Source organism: Chrysemys picta, chromosome 2 (assembly GCF_011386835.1).
Source record: "Chrysemys picta bellii isolate R12L10 chromosome 2, ASM1138683v2, whole genome shotgun sequence".
Classification (NCBI taxonomy): domain Eukaryota; kingdom Metazoa; phylum Chordata; order Testudines; family Emydidae; genus Chrysemys; species Chrysemys picta.
This window is the reverse complement of record NC_088792.1, coordinates 200,970,218-200,994,174: the sequence shown is the minus strand read 5'-3', so window position 1 is coordinate 200,994,174 and position 23,957 is coordinate 200,970,218. Positions and strand designations below refer to the sequence as shown.

The following is a 23,957-nucleotide window of genomic DNA, read 5'->3' as shown; positions in this document are numbered from 1 at the left end:
CATGGTAAGTCTTTCCAAAGTGAACCACTTTGTGGGTGTTCTCACAGCAGAAAACTTAAATTAATACTAGTAAACCACTTTATTTCTCTCGTGCTGCAGGAAATGGTTGTGGCTTTGGAGATCTTGGTAGTGGAAGTGAAGGAACAGCTTTGGTACCACTATTTCCCCCTAACATGCAGAGTTTTGATACAGGGGGAATTGGAAGAAACATAACTGGAGAAGAAAATGAAGTCTTAGTCCAGGCTTCTTTCAAATGTATGACTCTTGATGATATTCCTACTCACAATGAGGTACAAGCATTTTGTTACAAAGAAAAAAATCAATTTTTTTTGTGGTTGCATGCTTCCAATAAGTCTGTATTTAAAATATTCTGTCTTAATTTTCTGAGGACTTGTGTATTATCAATGTGGGGTCTTTGGCAATGTGTCTGCAGCTCTAGGTGTCAATAAACATCGTATTTGGCTCTGTAGGATGTGAAGAAGAAGGGATATTGCTCCTCTAGCGATGAGCAGGGAGGAGATGTATACCTAGTCTATACAATCTCATCCTCTTTTCCTCCTCTTCCAAGACAGTGCTGAATGGGCTGATGTGTACAGATTTCTGGAACTGTACTTCTGAGTCTTCCCTTAGAGCAGAGGGAAGACTCCAGAAGAGGGGAAGCAGAGTTAATTGAGATGGGTCCTCTTTAGGTGGCCATATAATAAAGACTAGTATATCCTCCTCCTCCTGAGAGTATTCTACGCCAAAAATTTAAAACATCTGCGCACAAAAAAATAAAAATTCTGCGCACAATATTTTAAAATTCTGCAAATTGTATTTGTCAAATGTGGAGGCTCCAGCATGGCATTGGGGAGCACAGGCCACTGCCTTCACAGAGGTGGAAGATGACTGCAGTTCCCCCCGGCACATGAACTCAGTGGTGAAGTTGCACCCAACCCTGACACACTGCAATAAACGAGCCTGCCCCAGAAACATCCAGGACCCTTCCCCTCTGTGCCAGGTGCACCAGGGGTGGGCAGGCAGGCTCAGCAAGGAAAGATCCAAGTGTGGAGGGGCTTAGTGTGGAGGGATCCAGGTGTGGGTTGAGAGGGTTCTGTGTGGGGCAATCTGGGTGCGTGTGGGGGGGCGGTGTCTGGATGCACAGGGACTTGTTGGGGGTTCTAAGTACAACAGTAATGGGTCCAGGTGAAGGTAGTTGGGGCTCAGTGGGGGGGAGGGGGAATCTGGGTGTGTGGGAGGATAGAGCTCGGTGGGAGTTTGGCTGTGGGGGGTCATTGCGGGGGTCCAGATCCTGGGGCTCAATGGGGTGGAGATCCAGGTGCAACTGGTTGGGGCTTGGTGGGGTGGGATGGGGATCTGGATGCGGGTGGCTTGTCGGGATGGTCCAGGTGCCGGGGGAGTGGGGCTCATCGGGGACAGGGTTCTGAGTGCGGGGGTAGGGGGTGAGACTTGGCGAGAGGGTCTCAGTATGAGGGGGGGTCTCGATGCCTGGGGTTTGGGCGGATGGGGGAACAGCTCCCTGTACAGGAATCCTTCCCCCTGGAGTTGAGGAGCAATGGGTGCACGAACCGGGGGGGCTTGGGGGGCAGGTGTGTGTGTGTGTGTGTGTGTGTGTGTGTTTGCAGAGCTTTCTTCAGATGGGGGAGAAATCTGGGGGGTGAGTCTGACCCGGCCCAGGGTGCCATGCAGGGGAAGAGGAAGTACCATCCTCCCCAGCCCGGCTGGGACTAGCAGTTGAGCCCATCACACAGTAGAAGCCACCATCTGGGTCTTCCCCAGTCCCACCCCGTGCCCCACAGGGATTTACCTCTCTGCTGGCTGCCCTGGGCACCCGAAACATACTGCTGGGGAGGGTTGTATGACCTTTCTTGCGGCTTCCTTTTGCTTCCCCATCAGAAAGTCTTTGCTTCTCTGCAGAAAAATGAAATCTGCAGGGGACATAAATTCTGCGCATGCTCAGTGGTGCAGAATTCCCCCAGGAGTAATCTCCGTGGACTATTTCAGGATGGTTTTAAAATAGCTTTCCTAAAAAGATAGTTGTCTCTTGTATACGGGTATCACTGTATTTTGTCACTACAAATGGTCAGGTCTCTTTCCTTCCGACCCCCTCCATCCTGATTCCTTAAATTTGTGGCATTAGCTTAGGAGATCTGGGATGTAATTTCTGGCTTTCGTGAGAGTATTCATTGAATCCTGTTTAATGTATCCCTTCTTACTTATCTTAAATGCAGCTTCAGCATAGTATTAATAACCTTGCTGCTTAATACCGCATGAGGGGAAGAGAATATGAAAAAAAACTAATGTGGGGCCACAAACACTAAAATTGTCTTAATCATAATTGTATGGTTATGGCATGGCATCACTACAGGGCACAGTGGATATTGTTTCTGTCTTACTATGTATTTCCACAGTTTGGCTTGGTTCAATTTCTGTTGTTTATAATCTTAACTATAAAGTTCCAGTGTTTGTAATGCTTGTTTTGGGAATAATTACATTACAGGGATGTAAGTTTCTGATACATACTTTCAACTTGAACTCATTGTAATGTAGTTTGGGGTTTTTTGGCTGGAATAAGTTAAGTTTGAGTATATGTTGAGGTCTTCATTTTACTTGATTATAGCCAGCCTTAAAAATATAGCGTGGATCCAATTAGAAATGGTGATAGGATGACTTCAGCATTATCAAATGGGATCATAACATAAGAGAGAGGCTAGTAAGACTGCATGTTAATGTTAGTAGTTCCTAATTTAAGTAGGTCTAAAAATTAGACCAAATTATTTTAATTTTAGTTTAAATGCGCATTCTATATTCAGCTGCTACTTAAAACAATTATCTAATCTATGTAAACTGGACAGGATGGCTTAAAGCCAAATTTAACTAGAAACACTTGCTGGTTTTGTTTGTGTACAGATACAGTGTGAACTACTTTAATTTTTTGTTGTTGTTCTTAAGGATGCCATTAATGGTGAAGATGTACTAAATTCCATCAATGTTGCTGAATTCAAACTAGATTCATTATACCTTCAGCATATGGGTATCAATAAGACTGTGGTTGATCTCTCCGATGCCATTTTAGAGCAGCGAACACAATTCTCTAACTTGTGTCATGCTTTTTCATCTGATGCTGAAGAAGTATTGCACTTGACAGATGAGGTATTTGTGTATGACACAGCTCCTCAAAGTCCTGTTAATGAAAATGCAGCTGTGACTGATACAAATCCAGTTGATGAGTGTGAACTTGGTCTGGCTGATACTTACCTGTCTCCAACTGCTGGTGGTAGAGCAAATGAATATCAAGATGCAGCAGAAGAAGGTTAGTTGCTGTAAAAATAGCCCATTGGTTTGTATGGTGAGGGAACTAAAATTGCAAGTTAAGCTTTTTCCTAAATATACCAGAAGTTTATAAGAAAAGATCTAAGTCTAACTTAATTAGAAGAAATATCTAGTTCAATTCTGAATACCATTTTTTATTGATGATGTTTAATATATTAAATCACATAGTAAAACTTAAATTGTGGCGTGTCGTACAGTTCATAAAAATGTTATTTCAATGACAGTAACTAATATAAATTACAAGTTAGAAAATGTAACTAACCAGCAAACAAATTGGTAGAATTTAAGAGGCAACTTTTTTTTTTGTACCCCTTTATCTTGCCCTAAAATAAATTCAGCATTTTATGACCTGGATGACCCACCACACAGTGTTGTCTATCAAAACGAAGAGGGAAAATGGGTGACTGATCTGGCGTATTATACCTCATTTGATAAAGAGCAAGACTTAAATCTACCTGCAGACAATAAAATAAGTGAGGACTTCATAACTGCATGTAAGTAACCTTTTTTTTCTTGTTCTATTGACTACTTGGTTCATATAATTAAGACTGCTTTCTTTCCAATACATGAGCATAGGAATGATTGGTGCTACTACAGTCTCTAGTATCAAGTATAAGTCTCTGGTCCTGGAATCTATGGATTTCCCAAGAATGGATCATATGGCTAAGGCTATGTTTATGTCACGGAGGTCATGGAATCCGTGACTTCCAGAGACCACCATGACGTTCTCTGCTTTAGCCCTAGGGGCTGCAGGATTATGGAGGTGAAAGCCAGTGGGGTCCTGGTAGGTTTCCGGCAACAGCAGCGACAAGCGACGGGGGGGACCTGCAAAGTTCCAGCGACAGGTGACAAACTCCTGAGGGGGTACTCCTCAGGGTTCCAGTGATGGGCGACAGCCTCATGGGGGAGGGGAAGGCCTCAGGCAAGTGGCTGGGGTATCCCGTTTTCTCTTTGGGAGAGAACCCCACAGCTTCCAGCCACCAGGAAGGTGGGAGAAACCATGGAGCTGCAGTAGCAAAAGTCGCAGACAGGTCACAGCTTCCGTGAATTTTTGTTTATTGCCCGTGACCTGTCCATGACTTTTTTCTACTAAAAATAACCCATGACAAAATCTTAGCCTTACATAAGGCTAATGGCTTCTTTCCCATGTCTTTTCCCTCCATCCTCCAGTGAGGATTGTGGTTTAAAGGATCTGTTGACTCTCACACAGATGTGTGTGATTACTGTTGTGTAAGTGAACTGGATGTCTGAATGGTACAGGAGTGTAGAACAAAATTGCTTTTGCTCTAGGGCCGGGGTTCTCAAGCTGGGGGTCGTGACCCCTCAGGGGGTCATGTGGTTATTACCTGGCGGTGTCACGAGCTGTCAGCCTCCGCCCCAAACCTCACTTCACCACCAGCCTCCGCCCCAAACCTCACTTCACCACCAGCATTTATAATAGTGTTAAATATAAATTAAAACCACCTTTTTTATAAGGGGGGTTGCACTCAGAGACTTGCTGTGTGAAAGGGGTCACTACCAGAAAAGTTTGAGAACCACTGCTCTAGGAGATGCTTTTTCCAAAGGTACTGAGCATTTGCAGCTCCTATAAACTTCAGGGTTGAGTGCTTAGCATTTCTGAAAGCCAGGTCCTAGGCATCTCAAGTGATGTGCGCAGAATTGTAGGAACACACAACTAATCAGAATCTTCAGAAGTAGCTGCTATAGTGACTTAGTAATTTTTAGAAGTCTTTGGCAGAGCAAGGATAGGAGTTATCCTAGTTGCCAGTTCAAGTGCTTAATCACCCGATCATTTCCCCCCACATACTACCTGGTGTTCCCCTTCATTTACTAAACACCTTCTAACTTCTGCTTCAGATGAGTCAAGGGTCATGTGGAAAACAACCTTACTTCGCAACACAACCCTGTAACATTCTCAATTCATCCTGTACACTGGATGAACAGGGTTGCTACATTGTGTGATCATAGAATTAAAGACTGTATCATAATGCACATGTACAAGGAGACAAGTCAGCTTGCATGGCAACCTTACAATAGACCTATGTTCTCAATCACAACTGCTTATTGTAGGGACCAAAGCATTTATTATTTTGTATATGCTAATAATGTAGCTGCAATTCAAGCATGTACATTTAAAACACAAAGATGTGTTAAATTTACCATATTGGTTACTGTGTATGGATGATGCAAAAACCTGGTACACTACAACTCTGAAATGCTTTAATTTATGGGAGGCATTTTGAAACTTTGAAAATAATTTTTCATGGAGGATACATGGGTTTGAAAGCCAAAAGCTGTTTGAGTTCTGTTTGAGATAGGCCCTACAGTGTTGAAGACTATTGCTACAGACACTGTACCAAAAAAGGATTGACAGTTAGGGCTTTTTTTGCTGCCAGGAGGACTACATTACATCTAAAATGAAAGCTTAAGTTTTTTATACCTAAGGAGTGGGGGCTAGATTTACAAAGGTATTCAAAGCAGGGGCTTTTGTAAATCCCCCACTCGCATCTTTGTGTGTCTATATACCTTTGTAAATCTGGTCCTTGTATGCATAGTTACACATGCTTTAGTAGAAAGCATTTGTCATTGACTTGGAAAAATGCTTCAAACTTTATGAAATTTTAATTTCAAATCAGTTTTATATCATTCGCTATGTTGTAGTTAATTATTTTCATTTTTTAAAGCTGAAGCAATAGCTAAGATCGCACAAGATCAAGAAGAATTTGAAAGGGATCACAGATTTTTGCAGGTTAGTGACTTTATAAAAAGTTAACTTTCTGAGAACTGCAGAAGGGTGATCTACTTATTTTGAACTACTTTCAAAATGATTTTTTCATTCACAGGAAGAAAAAATAGACACACACAATACATCTGAAGTAGAGGATACATCATGGAAATCTGCCAATAGCTATAACCTGCTGAAGGCGTCCCAAACAACATCTGATCTTAGTAAAGACGCTAGCTACTTACGTTTGTCTTTGGGGGAGTTCTTTGGTCAGAGATCGGAAGCTCTTGGCTGTCTTGGCGGAGGCAGTGACGTGAGAAGGGTATGTGGCTGACTAACATTTTAATGCAAAGAACTGGACTTCAGTGTAAAGAAGAAAAGGATAAGAGGAACATAGCTGGAACTCCTGTTCTTCTATTGCATTTGTAACCAATGCTTCCAGAAGAGTCTTATCTTCTAGACTAATCCAATTGCTAATAATTCTCTGTTCTAGAACGTGAGAGAGATTGGATTAGTTTTGTTCCCAGGCTGGGAGTTATTAGAGAGCGGGTATAGGGTATGCCTTGTGTTATTTAAGGGACCACTTTGACTACCAGTGGGTTTCAAATGCCACCTTTTGAAGAAATAATATTGTACATTGGGCTATAGCAGGGGTGCGCAAAATACGGCCCACGGGCTGGATTTGGCCCATCTAACATTTCTGTCTGGCCTCCTCTTCCCCCAGCGATCTCAGTCCAGGCTGCTAAAAGTCCCTCTGTGCAGCGGAGCGCTCAGGCAGACTGCCTACCTGCTGTAGCCCCACACCACTCCTGGAAGTGGCTGGCTGCTGCTGGCATATCTCTGCACGTCCCTGGTGGGCGGGGAGGCGGCTCCGTGCATGGCCCCTGCCCCCAGCACCATCCTCAAAGCTTCCATTGGCCAGAAAACAGCCAATGGGAGCTGCGGGGGGTGGTGCTTGCGAGCGTGGGCGACACACGGAGACCCGCTGTCTCCCTCCCCCCAAGGGGCACGCAGAGATGTGCCAGCAGCAGCCGGCCGCAGCTGCTTCTGGGAGTGGCGTGGGGCCATGGCATGCAGGCAGCCTGCCTGAACCTTGCTCTGCTGCCGGCCAGGAGCCGCCTGCGGTAAGCGCCTCCCAGCCAGAGCCTGCAACTTGCACCCCCTTCTGCACCCCTGCCCCAGGTCAGAACCCCCTCCTGCACCCAAACTTCCTCCCAGACACTGCACCTCCTCCTGCACCCCAATCCCCTGCCCCAGCCTTGAGCCCCCTCCTGCACCAAACTCCCAGAGCTCACACCCCTCACCCTCTCCATCACCCCAACAGGCTGTATCAGCCCAGAGCTCCCTCCTGCACCCAAACTCCCTCCCAGATCCCGCACCATCTCCATTAATATAGTAGTAATGTGCAGCCTGTGACGACTTACCAAAATTCGTGGCGTGGCCCTCGTGCAAAAATTATTGCCCACCTCTGGGCTATAGTATATAGTATAAGTAGGCCAGGAGGATCATTGGAGGTCTGTGGAGATTATCCTCTTTTGGGGTAGAGTGAGAAAAGTTTGTTCAGCTAAACAAAAATGTTTTAAGAATGAAAACAATTATGTTAGGTTTTTTTTATGTGCTACCTAAACAATCTACAGACAATTTTTCGGATGTTATAAAACTACTTGAGGAAAAAATCACTAACTGACTTATTTTTTACAGCCATCTTTTGGTTATCATATTACATCTCCAGAGAAAAGGCAACCTGTAGCTTTGTTAAGGCAGTCTGATGCATCAAGAGGCAACTCTGAGCAAGAGAGTTCACAAATTTCTGATACGTTTTTTCCAGGTACTATAAAATGGGTAAAATAGCAGGATCAATTTGTGAATTGTTAGCTATATGTGAATATTCCTAACCACTAAAATTAGAATTTGTGAAGACTATTATGAATAAACTCTCAAAGGGGGCAATCACTGAAATATTTTTTACCAGTAGTTATTTTCTCTTCTAAAATTAAAGAACACAAAATCTTTATAAGGATTGCATAAGGTCCTAATGCCAGAGAGCAACTTGAATTGTTCTGGCCATCTCCGCATCTTTCAGGAACACTGGAAAATTGCAGGAAATTACATTTTCAAGTCTTGCAGATCACTTTGGGACACTTAACACTTATTTAGCCTGTTACTAGTTAAATACTATTTACACTATATCATCTACATGTCTACTCTTGTACAAGAATTCAAACTAGGTCCCTACCTGGAGAGACAGTAGACATTGGGTGGGCAAGGAAAGGGTGAGAGTCATAACCTAGAACTTTCAGTAATTTGTTTTATTCAATTTTTTTTGAAGTGGTGGGAAGAACAAGCTTTTGCTTGTGAGTAGAGGGTAAATGTTATTGGGGTGGAACATTTCTGTGACCTTAGTCTGGATATCCCCCTGAAAGGAAAAAATCCCCATAGTTCACTTACCAAATAAAATAGATAATTGTTGCCTGGGGAGCGGAGAGGGGAGTCAAGCATCCTCAGGTTCCTTCCTCATTGCAGAATTAAGGTCCCAGAGACCTACGCTTTTATAGCTCAGGGGAGGAAAAGCCTCCAGAATCTTAGAGAAGTTTCATACCTTCTTCCTTGTCAGGGTGCAGCACTCAAAGTTCCTCTTAATACTTCCCTCTCCAGCCCCTTTCCCCAGGAGCAGCACAATGTCAGCCAAAAACATGTCTCCTCTCAGAAAGACAATACCCTTTTGGAATCACGCCATAAAGGTGAGGAACCCAATAAACAACACACCCGCACTCTCCGAAATTGCTTGAGAAAATGACCAGGAGAATCATAGTAGCTATTGAAATCATCAGGAAAGTGAATCAAAAACTCAGGCATGGCAGCACTGTTCTGCAAACACGTGGCTTAAGTTCAAGTGGTGTTCCCTTTGCGAAACAGCACTTACAGGCTCTACAATGGGTGAATTATGCCCTGCCTGTTCTCTGCCAGCCAACACTCGTACAGGGCTCAGTTGGACTGGTATGTTGGGGCCCCATCTTTGCCTGAAGAACTGCAATTCCAACACAAAAAAGGTGTTCCCAGACTGGATCAAGTTCTTGCTTCAAGTTCTACAGGTACAGTGTAGAGAACTAGGAGGAGGACTTGAACTCCCTCTTTTTTGTATCCTTTATGTGAACTGTCTTGAAAGTTAATCTTCTCTGCCCAGGACTTTATTTCCAGTGTCACAGAAAAGTTTTGACTCGCTATTTCCTGCTTTTGGAAGGGATATAAATACTTAAGCCTCAATTATAAGCCAACCTCCAGTGGGAGATAGGAGACTTCCTCTGTGAGTATTGTAATTTCTCATTCTGTGATTTCTTGCACCTTCTACTGATGCAGATGGTACTGATCACTGTCAGACAGAACAATGGACTTGATGGACCACTGGCCATGGGTTTTGCTTTTATTTTAATTTTTTTAAGTGAGAGATTGATGTGTTGAAATTAACTAAAATGATGTATACTATGAATCTGAGCCTCAGTGACTTTTCAGGAGTTAGTGAGGCAGGTTGTGCCTTCTCTTTTTCCTCCTTCCTTCTTGATGGCAGGAGAGGAACATACATGCCTTCTCTATCAAAGGACTTTTGAGTCAGATGTCAACACTTTCTTAAACACCAATATAGAAAATGATTGAAGCCCCAACTGACTACTGCTCAGAAGGCTCTTCAACCACAGGAAAAGCAGCTAAAAATCGCAGTCTTTTCAAATGCAAGGCCTAAAACCAACCTACCTTTTCTCCTGGACAGTAGCAGGATTTTTAGTATGCTTTCATGGCTATACTTCTAGGTGAAAGGAACATCAGGAAGATCTGACAAGACAAAGCTCATGGGACATTAATAGCTTTAACTTGAATGTCATTTTTAATTCTCCCATTGTCATGGTTTCAGTACCTCCAGTCTGGCTACCAGTTCTACCAGATGATTTTGCTCTTACAAGCAATTTTTTCTATGCATTGCTCTGAAACCACTGTAGTGGCATGCACAGTGATTTGAGTTTAGGCTTTGAGTCACTTTAGGAAGTTCAAGATAATTCTTTTGCAGTTAAAAGCCTTCAACAACAAAAATCTTGAAGTACAAGTTTTTATTGCAAATGTTTTGTTGGTTGCCATAGTTCCTTTCATCTGGGGTTTTACTTAGTTTGGTTGTCTTTCAATGCTGTTTCAAGCACGTCCGAATATTGGCTGTTCAGTCGGAGCTGTACCAGTCTCTCTCAGTGCATAATTCTTTACTGCTCCTTCTGTGAAGAGAGATTTTTGAATTATCTCTTTTTTGTGAACCAGCACCTTTCTGGGACACAGACTTGGAAACTAAGCAACTGCCTTTGAGCTGTTAGCTAATAAAAGGGTTCTCCTACACTTTTAAAAAAACTGTATTTTTAGAACAGAGGTTTGAGAAGGGATTTGAAGGTAGATAATGTAGCTTTGTGTATAGGATGTGCCTCCCAAGTGTGTGGGGTAGCATGGGAGAAAGCACTAAGTTAGGAAAATGATCTTTGCTGCAGCATTCTGAATGGATATGAGATGGGTAAGATTAGATTTGTCATGTTCATGGAGAAGGGCATTGCAGTGATCAAGATGCAAGATAAGAATTTGGATAAGAGCTTTTTAGCTGTGGAGCTAGGAAAGCCCATGTCTAAAGGATTTTACTCAGAATTGGCAAGATACAGACAGGACACAGGACCTAGAGAGAAGTCAGTTGAAGATGGCAATGTCTGAGTAATAGGCAGGCTGATGGTGTCCACAATGATCAAAAAAGGAGGTAATAGGGAGGGCTTTGGGGACAAGATTAGGAGCTGAGTTTTATTCATGTTGAGCTTAAGCTGACCGCTAGGAATCCATGAGGAGATGTCTGAGAGACAGGCCAAGAATTGATATTGTGCAGAAGGCGACAATCTGAAGCAGTGAGGTAGATCAGTGAATTGTCCACACAGAAATGGTAATTGAACTTGTGGTTGCAAATATTACTCAAAGGTAAGGTGTAGAGGGAGAAGAGAAGGTGACCAAGAACAGAGGCCTGTGAAACCTCCACAGAAAGCTGGAGCATGAGGAGGGTCATCCAAAACACATGCTAAGGAGTGATTGAAGAGAGGGAGAACCAGGACAGGACAAAGATTTCAAGAAGAGTATGATCAGTAGTATTGAAGACCACTGAAAGGTCAGTGAGGATGAAGAACTGGTTCTGAGCTTTAGCTAGGAAGAGGTCATTAGTAATTTTTGGCAAGTGGTTTCTGTGGAGTGCAGGAGGTGGAGGCTGGGTTGGAAAAGGTCTAGGATGGAACTGAAGGAGAGCAGCTGATTGTAGACTGTGTGTTCAATGAGCTTGGATATCAAAGGAAGATGTGGTAGTAGTTGGAGAGGCAAGTGGAGTTCAAGGTGGGTTTTTAAGATGGGAGAGACTAGAACATGCCTTTATTATGAGGGGAAAGAGCCAGCGGAAAACAAGAGCTTAAGGAGAAGAATAAGAGAGGGGGATGAGAGTAGGCTCAAGGGAGATCAAGAGATGAGGCGGGGTCACTGCAGCAAGTGAAGGGGTTAGGGTAGAAGAGCAGACTGACTTCTGCATCCGTGATGGGAGAAGAGAGAGTTGTAGGAGGAGAAGGGAAGGCAGTCTGAGGGGAGGGGCGATGTTTTGTCAGTTTTCTTTTGGAAGATACAAGTGAGATCCTGTTAGGGGAGAGTGCAAGCAGGAGGAGTAGAGGATCTGAGGAGGGAGTCAAAAGGTGGCTGGTTGTGCTGTTTCTCAAGGTACCCAAGAGTGATTCACTTTGTTGCCACCTGCCTACAGTGTGAGGTGTTGCCTCCCTAACATAACCGGAGTGTCAGCCACTCAAGCACTCTCCTCTGGGCTATACAAGCCCTGGCTTTACCCTGCAGATTAACAATAGATGCACCCTTGTGAACACTACTCTAGTGTCCCCCTGTGATATTCAGCCCCAATCACTGGATAGCCACAGAAATCCCAGATCTTCCATTCCCAAAGGAGCCATGCATCCCAATTTTACGTTAGTCCAGTGCTGCTGTGTCTCTAACACCACTTGAGTTCAATTATAGTAAAACAAAAGGACAGTTATTTGAGAAAGAATAGAGATTCAAGTGGAAGCAAGTGTGAAACAGTTATGTACAAATCAAAATCATAAAACTAGAGCCTATACTTTATTAATAGTTACCTTTCTTATCTAATAAAGTAGATTCCTTTTGCAATGTTTGCTAGCTCAAAGGAGCTAGGAGCGCTGCTTCTTTCATGAAGCACCCTGGCTTTAGCAAGATACCTTCTCAGTGAGTGGATCCAGGGGTCTTTCTTCACTCTATGATATACTGAATCAGTGTTCTGTCTTCATTCACAGACAGGGCAATCCCCTTGCTGTCATATCACTTCCATGTCATTTTCACTTCCAAGTGGTTTTGATGTTTATAGTTTGTCTTTGATGGTTTTCCATTGACTTTTCTGGGTTGGTGAAAAGGTAAACAATTGAACAACACATTACGTAATCAGCTAGCCAGGGAGGCTCAACTCCCTCCTACCTGAATGGGCGCTCAACAAGACACCTTATTCCCTGGTGACTTACTTTCACTCCAAGATCATAGGGCATAACTTTCAACATAGTTACATTATTCCTTAAATATTACCTGTATATACATCTCACAATGATGTGTATCAGTAAGTTACAAGACTTCAGTAGAGAACTCACATGTTGCCCTTTATGGATGAATACCATGAAAGTGGTCTTTTGGGTGTAGTGAGTTTGGCAGGTGTGAGATAGAAGTTACTTCTAAAGAACAGTGAACACTTTGCCAGTTGGCACCAATGGGCCTCTGTGCCAGACTGGTGTATTCTGTGATGAGATTCAATTAAATTGGAGAAATAGAGTTGTTTGGCAAGGAAGATAGCAGAACTGAGGGAAAAGAGAACAAATTTGTAGTGCAAGTCAGCCGAATTTTGGGATGCTCTGCAGTGTGAGAGCAGGATCATAGGAAGATGATGTTGGGAGTGAGCCGGGATTGGCAGGTTTGCATCTTGTGTTGGGGGAGAGGGACAAGAGTCAAGAGTGGAGGAGTGAAGTATGCAGAGACTCAACAATCCTGTTAAGGGAGGAGAGAGCTGAGAGCAGACACAAGGAAGTAATCAATACTGGTGGATGGGAAAGGCTGAGTGACAGGTTGTGTGGAGGGGTTGGGGCTGATGAGCAATGCTGAACGAGACCAAGTGATGGTCAGAGTAAATTCTGTAGCAGAGAGCACAGTGGTTGGTGAAGAACCAGCCTTCTTAGTGAGTATGAGAATTGAATGAGGAGTGCAGGTCAAATGGAGAGTTGAGGGTGAGGAAGTGAGTAGCTAAAGGGTTGAATGGAAGTTGGTGTTCCTGAGGGTTACTGTGGGAGATTGACACCTGGCTCTCTTTTCCTATCCAATCAGAAGAAGGATGATGTGGAAAAGTCGGATGGATGGTAGATGAGAGCAACATGGAGGGTGAGAGGAGAGAAAAGTTGTACTTTTTCAAAAGAGGAGAGAGAATGAGAAGGGAAAGGAGTAGGGTGGGAGGTGTTGGTTTTGGGTTGGAAGTGGTGGGAATGGAAGAGAAGCCCACCACACTCTGATCTGGGGGAAGGGTGGGGGGAAATGTGTGATGCTTCCCGGGAGTATCTAGGGTTGTGAGGCATCTCGCCACAAGCAACACAACCCCCTAGGTCTATGTAGGCTGTGCGCTTGGTCGCGCACTCTCTCTCTCTTCAGGTTAGTGATACGCACACTCCAACCACCAAGCTCTCCAAGGTCTCCCTAGAGTGTCTGGCCCCTATTCCACGGGATACTCTCAATATTTACCGATTCACTGCTCCCAAAGAAGCAGTAAAAGCTTACAAGTTACAACTCAGATTGCAGCTCCACTAAACACAGAACACTTTGATATGTTTGTAGTGAAAACAAATAAGCATATTAACGAAGTATAGAGATTCCGGTAATGGTAAGTAGAAGTATTGGAAACAGATGGTTACATGTAAAATGAAATCACTCTCATTGTAGTGCCTAGACTTTTAGACATGAGAGTATCTTGTTAATTAAGTATTGCTCACCAGTGCTTTCTAGCCAGGCAGGCTGTGATATCCCTTGTTTTATGAAACAAAGCATAGAATCAGAAGTGTAGGACTGGAAGGGACCTCAGCAGGTCATCTAGTCTGACTCCCTGCACTCAAAGTAGGACTACATGATAACTAGACCATTCCTGACAGGTGTTTGTCTAATCTGTTCTTAAAAAAAACCCAGTGACGGAGATTCTACAACCTCCCTAGGCAATTTGTTCCACTTCTTAACTACTCTTACAGTTAGGAAGCTTTTCCTAATGTCCAACCTAACCCTTGCTGCTGCAATTTAAGACCATTGCTTCTTGTTCTGTCTTCAGAGGTTAACAAGAACTATTTTTCACCCTCCTCCTTGTAACAACCTTTTATATACTTGAAAACTGCTTTCGTGTCCTTAGTCTTCTCTTCTCCAGACTAAACAAATCCATTTTTTTTCAATCTTTCCTCATATGTCATGTTTTTTAGACCTTTAATTATTTTTGTTGCTCTCCTCTGGGCTCTGTCCAATTTTTCCACATCTTTCCTGAATTGTGGCACCCAAAGCTGGACACAATACTCCAGTTGAAGCTTTGTCAGCACAGAGTAGAGCGAAAGAATTACTTCTTGTGTCTTGCTTACAACACTCCTGCTAATACATCCCAGAATGATATTCGCTTTTTTTCCAACAGTTGACTCATATTTAGCTTGTGGTCCAATATGACCCCCCAGATCCCTTTCTGCAGTACTCCTTTGTAGGCAGTCATTTCCCATTTTGTATGTGTGCAACGGATTGTTCCTTCCTAAGTGGAGTACTTTGCATTTGTCCTTAGTAAATTTCATCCTATTTACTTCAGATCATTTCTTCCATTTGTCCAGATTTTGAATTTTAATGCTATCCTCCAAAGCACTTGCAACCACTCCCCGCTTGGTATTGTCGGCAGACTTTATAAGTGTACTCTCTATGCAATTATTTGAATCATTAAGATATTGAACAGAACCAGGACTGATCCCAGTGGGGCTGCACTCGATATGTCCTCCTAGCTTGAGTGTGAACCACTGATAACTACTCTCTGGAAATGGTTTTCCAACCAGTTATGCACCCACTTTTATAGTAGCTCCATCTAGGCTATATTTCCCTAGTTTGTTTATGAGAAGGTCATGCAAGGCAGTATCAAAAGCCTTACTGAAGTCAAGATCTATCTCATCTACCGCTTCCCCGCCATCCAAAAGGCTTGTTACCCTGTCAAAAAAAGCTAGTAGAGTTGGTTTGACATTATTTTTTCGTGATAAATCAATGTTGACTGTTACTTATCTTTTTAGTTTCTAGGTGTTTGCAAACTGATTGCTTGATTATTTGCTCCATTATCTTTCTGGGTACTGAAGTTAAGATGACTGGTCTGTAATTCCCTGGGTTGCCCTTATTCCCCTTATGATAGATGGGCACTGTATTTGCCCTCTTCCAGTCTTCTGGAATCTCTTCTGTATTCCATGAGTTTTTGAAGATAATTGCTAATGGCTCAGATATCTCCTCAGTCAGCTCCTTGAGTATACTAGGATGTATTTCATCAAGCCTTGCTGACTTGAAGACATCTAACTTGTCTAGGTAATTTTTAACTTGTTTTCCTTATTTTAGCCTCAGATCCTACCTCATTTTCACTGGCATTCAGTAGGTTAGATGTCCAGTCATTACTAACTTTTTGGTGAAAACTGAAACAAAAGTCATTTAGCATTTCTGCCATTTCCACATTTTCTGTTATTGTTTCCCTTTCCCATTGAGTAAATGGCCTGCCCTGTCCTTGGTTTTCCTCTTGCTGTTTCCAGAATGTTTTCTTGTTACCCTTTGTCTTTAGCAAGTTTAATCTCATTTTTTTGCCTTGGCCTTTCTAATTTTGTCCCTACATGCTTGTGGTGTTTGTTTATATTCATCCTTCGTAATTCGATCTAGTTTCCACTTTCTGTTTGACTCTTTTGAGTTTCAGATTGAAGATCTCCTGGTTAAGCCAGGGTGGTCTCTTGCCATACTTCCTATCTTTCGTACACAGTGGGATAGTTTGCTTTTGTGCTGTTAATAATGTCTCTTTAAAAAACTGCTAGATCTCTCGAGCTGTTTTTCTCCTTAGACTTGCTTCTCATGGGATCTTACTTACCAGCTCCCCGAGTTTGCTGAAGTCTGCCTTCTTGAAATCCATTATCTGTATTGTTCTGTTTTCCTTCCTACCGTTCCTTAGAATCATGAACTCTCTCATTTCATGATCACTTTGACCCAAGCTGCCTTCCACTTTCAAATTCTCAACCAGTTCCTCCTATTTGTCAAAATCAAATCTAAAACAGCCTCCTCACCTAATTGCTTTCTACACCTTCTGAAATAAAAATGGGTGAGAGGAAAAAATAAATTTGATAAATGCTGTGGAAGTAATGCTTTTGTAGCCCCCCTCAGGAAGCTGGTGTTAGTTGCCTTTCCCTTCTGAGGAGGAGGAAAAGTGAGCAGCAGAGTTCTGCCCTGGTACATTGTAGCAGGGGGGACCCAGGAGTTGATCATCTCATCAGGTGCTTTTGCAGCCCTCCCTCCCCCGCCCCCCCATGAAGCTGGAGTTTGTAAAAAGGGCTGTTGCCCCAACAGGCCTCACTGTTTGGATTTGCAAGGGAAGACATAAGGTCCTGATGATCACTGCTTTCAGCAGAACTTGAGGGGTGGGGTGGGTACATCCCAAGAAAATGGGTATTTAAACAATCTGTTTATCAGTAACTACTTCTTATCCTCTTTTTTCTCTGTTTTTATAGAAGTCATAAAAGTGCACACAAGGGAATATCCAGACTCTGTGTCAGCCACGTTCACTGTTGATGAAATGGAGACTACAGCAGGAATAAATAAAAGCATAAATACGCAAACTGCTACTGAAAATAAAATAGAGGTATCTCCATGTATTTATAATATAAAAGTATAGGGAAAACTCATAATTCATCTGAGCTGTGACTATTAATTAAAATTAATAAGATATCAAATGTGAGCTTTCACAATGAGCCATTGCTTTTTTTCTTTTTGTAAAGTAGATCATGTCAAATGATGCTTATCTGTCCTAGAGCAGTAACAATCTCTAGCTCTGTTCAGGACCCTTTCACACAAGAAGCTGCCTCTTGATCACCATCTTATTTTTCTCCCCTCTCCCACTCCCCAACTGTCTGTGAGGCTTCTTAGTATGTTGACTCACTGCTGTCTACCTGTGGTGGATGGGGAAACGGTCTTTAGTCTCCGCTATCTAGAGCTTGAGTTTTAAAATTAAAAGGCATGTCTTGCCTCAAACACATTTTCTAAAGAACTTTGATCATTAACAGCTCAGCAAAGCTGTTTTGGCATTTAGCAGTGCAAAACCAAAATAAGTTTGATCTTGAAAATAGCTAATTTTGAATTTGTTAATCTCAGAGCTCTTACCTTTTAATCTGGTGAGGCAAGATCTATCCCCCCGTACGTAGAAACGGTCACCCGGTGGAATTAATGTATAAGGAATTGAATCACCCTGTTGGCAGTTTACCTTCCGAGAGTTCAGAATGTGTTGGTGGACACTTTCAGTAGGCATTTCACTATTGATTACGAGTGGAAGCTGCATGATTTGGTAGTGAGTAGTGTCTTTGCTCAGTAGGGACCTCCCTTCTGGGTTCTAGTAGTCTCCCAAATGAACAACATCTACTGTTTCAGGGGAGCTGTAGGTCTAGGTCTATACTCTCAAGGCAATGCTCTCCTTCCCTGGTCAGGACAGCTGAAATAGGCCTCTCTTCCCTTATTGCTTCTACTGTGAGTCCTATAGAAATTTGACAGAACAGGGACAAGTCATCCTCATCGTCCCCAATTGTCCCTGACAATTTTGGTTTCCAAATCTCCTTTTAATATTATTTCATCTTTCAATCAGCATCTAGTCCTTTTGCAGTCTCTTGATGGAGGGGGAAGGCAGGATCAAGCATCCTGACCCTAAAACACTTAATCTTATGGCTTGGTTTTTGAATGGGTATCAACCCTAGAATATTCCTGCTCTGAAGCTGTATTAAGGTAAAAAGATGCTAATGGGAAATGCTATTCAGCCGAGTGGAAGTGGGCACAGCTGAAACATGTATCTCCTGAGTCAGCAGATAGCACCAAGTGAGGTTAATATCTTCTTTCTCTCAAGATGACTGGGCTGTCCTTCAGTTCTGTACAAGTCCACCTGGCAGCAATCAGTGTGTGCCACCCACCATGTGATGCTATGGAGTTTCACCTAGTCGAGTAAGGGGTTGTCACCGACTGCCCTGTAACGATTGGTGTTTCTGTGCTATGCAGATTTGGCTCCAAGCCCTGACACCAGCAGCCTGCTAACCATAGGTGACCTCGCTTTGGCTTCCATCAGGCTTTTTATTCCTTGCAGAGTGACACCACTAGTCCTTCCAGTCCCGAGTCTCCCCAAAATTATCTCCCCATCAGTGTCCAGTCCTTCACTGGACCCTCACAGAAGTTATCCAGTTTGCTGCTTCCAAAGAGAGACTATTCATTATGCATCCGTTCCTGTTAATTTGGCTGAAGACCCACAATTTGGTTTAATACACAGCACTGAGATGGCTTTGTAGTAAAAGAAAAATAAGTTTATTAACAAAGAACATAGGTTTAAGTGATTACAAGGAAGAGTGAAAGAGGGAGGAAAGGTTACAAGTAAATCAAACAACATGCTTTCTAGTGACTAAATCTTAATTCTAACAATTTCCAATACTTGCCTAAGCAGTTTCCTTACTTACATTGTTATCAGCATCCTTCCTGCTCTAGACCAGGGGACCCAATTTTCATTGATTTGAAGGATGCTGCACCCTGTATCCCCTCAGTGATGGATAACAAAATGGCTTTTTGCCTCTGCTGGTATCTTCCCAGTTCATTGACCCTGTTTCAAGAGATAAGGCTGCTTCCTGGGGGTGCAGTCTCCATCCCCCATTGATATTAAGTGGTCATCTTCCCCCACTTGCTTACCTGATGGCTTTGTTGACCTTGCATGTAAATGTGCTTTTCATAGTCTCTGGTCACACTTTGCTTAATTTATATTGGAGACAGTCAAACCTGCAAAACAACAGTCTTTTGTCTAGGATAGGCTAGGCTTAGGCATTGTCTATCAAACACATTTTAGGAACATATTTCCAGCAGACAGCTATAATTCTTTATACACCACCCATATATACATAACACAATATTAATAATGACCAGCATATTACCAGTTTGCATATGAAACATTACATGACACCTTTTTAGATACAGATTATGACAGCAGTGAGTTGGGGCAATGAGTGCATCAGGCCTGCTGCAAGTTATGGTGTGGTGTGCCCTTTGCTAGTTGGCAAAGGGGCTCCCTGGGTCACATACTTATCAATGAAAGTTGCAGTCCTTGTGGCCATCACCTCAGCCAGAAGTGTAGATGAGCTTGGAACCCTAATGATGGATTCACCAATGATTCCATTCCATTAGGACAAAGTCTCATTAAGGCTAAATCTGAATTTCACCCCCAAGGTACTTTCGGAGTTCCGTTTAAACCAGTCAGTCCACTTACCTGTGTCTTTTCTAAAACCACATTCATCTGAAGAGGAGAAGAGACTTTCATTTCCTCCTCCAATATGTAATGAGCATTGGCTTTTTATCTACAAAGGTAGGAACCAATCAGAAAATGACCTAGACCAGAGGTGGGCAAACTACGGCCCACGGGCCACATCCGGCCCACGGGATCGTCCTGCCTGGCCCCTGAGCTCCTGGCTGATCAGCTAGCCCCCGGCCCCTCCCCTACTGTCGCTCCCTCTCACCCGCAGCCACGCTCATGCAGGGCAGTGTGGCAGTGTGTTTGGCTCTGGACGGGAGGCACGGCTTCAGACATGCTGCTCTGAGCCTCATGGTAAGGGGGCTGGGGCAGGGGGTTGGCTATGGGGCATGGGGTTCTGGGGGGCAATCAAGGGACAGGGAGCAGGGGGTGGTTGGATGAGGCAGAGGTTTGGGGGGGAGCAGGGGATGAGCAATGGGGGATTGGGTGGGGGCGGGGTCCCGGGAGGCCTGTTAGGGGATGGGTGTGTGGCTAGGGGTCGGGGCAGTCAGGGGATGGGGGGGTGGGGCTTGATGGGGGGGCAGTTAGGGGTGGGGGTCCCAGGAAGGGGCGGTCAGGGGACAAGGAACCGGGCGGGTTGGATGGGTCAGGGGTTCTGAGGGGGGCAGTCAGGGGGCGGGAAATGGGAGGGGGCGGATAGGGGGCAGGGGCCAGGCTGTTGGGGGAGCACAGCCTTCCTTACTCGGCCCTCCATACAGTTTCACACCCTGATGTGGCCCTTGGGCCAAAAAGTTTGCCCATCCCGACCTAGACTGTTTTGTGCCATAGCAGAATGACTCCGAGGTCAAGCTGTATCTTTCCAGAGGCTCTTTAAATGGATCTCTGGCAATTTCCTACTTTGCTACTAGCTATAACAACTTTCTTCCCCTTATCCAGTAAGGGCTCATTCTGCAAGTGCAGAAGCAACATCACGGGTATTGCTTCAGGCTGTAGCTTTACTTGATGTTTTCAAGGCAGCTACTTGGAGTTTCATTCACACTTTCACAAGACATTATGCTCTAGTACAGGACTTCTCTACTGACTCATCTTTTGGGACAGCGGTCTGTCAAAAAGTTTTGCTGTCTGCATCCTGCCACCTTCTCCTACTTTAGTACTGCTTCAGCCACCCACAGTGTAACTATACATAGGAAACAACACTCAAAGAAGAGGAAGTTACTTACCTTATAGTAACTGGAGATTCTTTGAGATGTGTGGTCCTAGTCTGTATTCCACTACCCACTCTCCTTCCCCTCTGCCTCCAGTCATTCCTGAATTCGCTGTAGAAAAGGGACTGGAGAGGCAGTTGATCTACTCTGCCCTTTATACTTTCTGTTTGAGGCATGAGGAGAGCAAGGGTGCACCTGTGGGCCAATGGACACTGCTTGTAAGAATTCTCCAATTCCATGGACATGAAGTGAATATGTATGTGCAGTGGAAAACAGACAGTGACCACCCATTTCCCAAGAACCTCTAGTTACTATAAGTAACTTTTCCTCAGGCAGGAAAAGAAGTATAAAGAAGCCTGCTGGTGAGTAGTATGTTTTCAGAAATTGGCTTCAGTTAGGGTTCTTTATCCAGAGATTCTCTCTCTTTATCATGTCTGAAGCCTCTCCCCTCTTTCTTGTAAACTGGCATGTTTCTGTCCCAGTCTCCATTATCTTAGTCCTGGTTTCTTAAGTTGAATTGATAGGAGGCATGGAGAGGACTTTCTTTTAACTGTGATAGGCTCCCAGGATGCCTTCTGTACTAATTCTTATGAAACTTGCCAGCTTGTTGCTTTCATTAGATCTTTTCTAGACATTTTCTGAAACTCTTGTGAAGTATGGATCTAACTTCTTATGGTACTCTTTTTATAAACAAACTAAATAATGTTTGTGCCTTATAAGATATTCCAAGGCATTTACAAGTCACTCACAAAATTTATAACACTTCTGTAGGCAGACATGTCAAACCCACAGAAAAAACGCAGAAATTGGGCTTGTTTTTGGTTTAATTGGCTTGTTGGCTAGTTTTTGGTTTGTAGCTTGTTTGGCTTGCAGATTGTTGCTGCTTTTTTTATCAACTCCCAGCAAGGTGGGGGGGGGGGGAGGGGGCGCAAGCAGGGACAAGGGTGGGGGGGGAAGAGAATTGGGCCCACCACAGTCCCAGACTGCACGCCAGGGGGATCTAGTCAGTGTTGGGCTTTTTAGGGATTGGCTTGTTTTGGCCTTATTTTGAAATGGAATTAACTTGATTTTTGGCTTATTGTGAAAGTCATGGTGCTTATTTACCGTGTGAAAGTTGGTGACTGTGCCTGTAGGAGGCTAAGGCTGAATTACAAAGTTATTTTTAAGTAAAATTTGGGTTAAGCTTGTATTTAACTTTATTTCATTTTAGGAAAGACTTGATAAAAGCAAATCTGAAGACAAGCTGCCTGATTTCACAGACCCTATCCTGAGCATAAGCACAATTGCTTCAGCTATTGCTAATGCATCTGCTAGTGCTGATCCTTCTCAATTAGCTGCTATGATAATGGCTCTTTCAAATAAAAGTAGAGAGAAACCCATTCTTCCTGAAGCTGATAAATATACAGACCTCTCCTTCATCAATCAGCTTTTATCCAGCAAAAAAGAAAAGCATAATGCTTTCAATATGGAGAAATATCTTAAAAAGACTGAAGAGGCTGGGCATGAAAGTGAGCCTGAAAACTTTACAAGATCTGATGTATCTGTCCATGACCTTATTTGGGATAGTTCTTTACCATATAAACATAAAAGCCAAGATACTCAGGCAGCAGACTTGCTAAATAGTAATCTTCTTATGAAGCAAGGAGGAGGGAAATGGCTTCTGGACTATACGGAAAGCTTTTATGAAGAAAATGGCACCCAGGATTCCTCTCGTGCATCTAACTTTCCTGAGAATAGAAAGAAAACTGTAAACAGGGCTAACCATTCAGAAAGATCATCTGATTTGATAACTGGTAAACAACCACAGCCAAAGAGAACTAGCCTCACTTTAAATGTACTAGATACAGAAAAGACATCCAGTGAAAATGAGAGACAAGGATTTTTGAGTGTGCCTGCAACAAAAAAGGAGATGGTGTGTATAGGCAAGTGTGCTTCATTAAAGCAATTTGCTAGCCAAACAAATAGCCTCACAAACTCACATATTAACTATTCCAATGAAAATAAAGAAACAACTCATCAGGTGATGAACAAAATTGTTCCTAGATCAAGTAATGACTCAGTGAAGAGAGCAACTACAGAAAGCACCGTGTCAACCAACAGCTTAAAACTTGTCCAGCAGTCTAGTATTCCGTTACCTACAAGTCCTACCAAAGCAAAATCTACACAGAAATTGAGCAAAGATGAAAAGAGACAAGATGGAAAAATGCAAAAAGGAATCAAGGAGGCTAGTGCTACTTGCAATAATTTTGTAAAACATGTGACTTTTGAAAAGCCTTCTGTGACTTCCCCAAAAAATATTGGTAAGTAGATGTATTGTCTCGATCCATTTCCTATATGGCCCGTTTTGAAAACAGTCTTGTTACTTTCATTGTGCTTAAAGAGATTATTCTGTTAACAGATCAGAAACCCACGTCTTCTGAATGTGACTTACAGTCTTTAGAGGATGAACAATATAGCTTCAGACCCTCAACTTCACCACTAATTCATTCTTCTCCCAGCGAAGCTTCTGGAACAACTCTTTCAGGGTAAACTTTTTTGATGGGGGAGTGAGGAACTAACATTTCCGTATACCCCTATTTATGCTGTATTTTGAAATGTCTACCTGAAAAGGTAATGCCAGAACTCAATTTATTGTAGGATCTTGTTTCAGTAATGCATGACTCTAGTGTCCTTTAGTTATAAGAATCGGTAGTTTTTTTTCAAATATGCAAGTGACAGGAGCCTTGAGCAATAATTGGCTTTCTGTATTTCCCTGCTGGTTTGAGCAGAAGATCTCCGCTTTAGATATCAACTTTTAATTGTTTTGTGGCATTGAGATGAATGTGGCAGTTCACACTTCTCACAGGTATTTTTTTCCAGGGTAACTCAAGCAGACATCACTGGATTGGTTGCAATTTGTGGGCTTTTAAAGTTTTATTTGCAACCATAAGGGCTGGAAGCTTTGTCTGTCTTTCTTTCACAGCTCAGGTTCTAAAAATTGCAAAATTTAATTGGGATTGTAGGCCTGGACCTGTAATACTGATGTTTAATTTGGCCCTGGTCAATATAGTTCTAAATTAATATACTAAGCCATAGCTAATGATGATAA

The 23,957-nt window shown here is 43.1% G+C and overlaps 1 protein-coding gene across 12 annotated transcripts in view; it reads left to right on the top strand.

The window, feature by feature from the left end:
• Positions 1-23,957, top strand: part of CEP192 (centrosomal protein 192) — a 168,468-nt gene that overhangs the window by 45,040 nt on the left and 99,471 nt on the right. For 8 of the 12 annotated variants that reach the window (XM_065585221.1, XM_065585219.1, XM_065585217.1 and 5 more), the window contains 9 exons: positions 100-290; positions 2,953-3,313; positions 3,663-3,827; positions 6,018-6,082; positions 6,177-6,380; positions 7,760-7,886; positions 16,909-17,039; positions 22,080-23,169; positions 23,268-23,394. In XM_065585221.1, coding sequence (XP_065441293.1) covers positions 100-290; positions 2,953-3,313; positions 3,663-3,827; positions 6,018-6,082; positions 6,177-6,380; positions 7,760-7,886; positions 16,909-17,039; positions 22,080-23,169; positions 23,268-23,394 — 2,461 coding nt within the window. The remainder of the gene's footprint in view (positions 1-99; positions 291-2,952; positions 3,314-3,662; positions 3,828-6,017; positions 6,083-6,176; positions 6,381-7,759; positions 7,887-16,908; positions 17,040-22,079; positions 23,170-23,267; positions 23,395-23,957) is intronic. The other 4 variants (XM_065585220.1, XM_042860387.2, XM_065585216.1 and 1 more) reach the window with 1 other exon arrangement.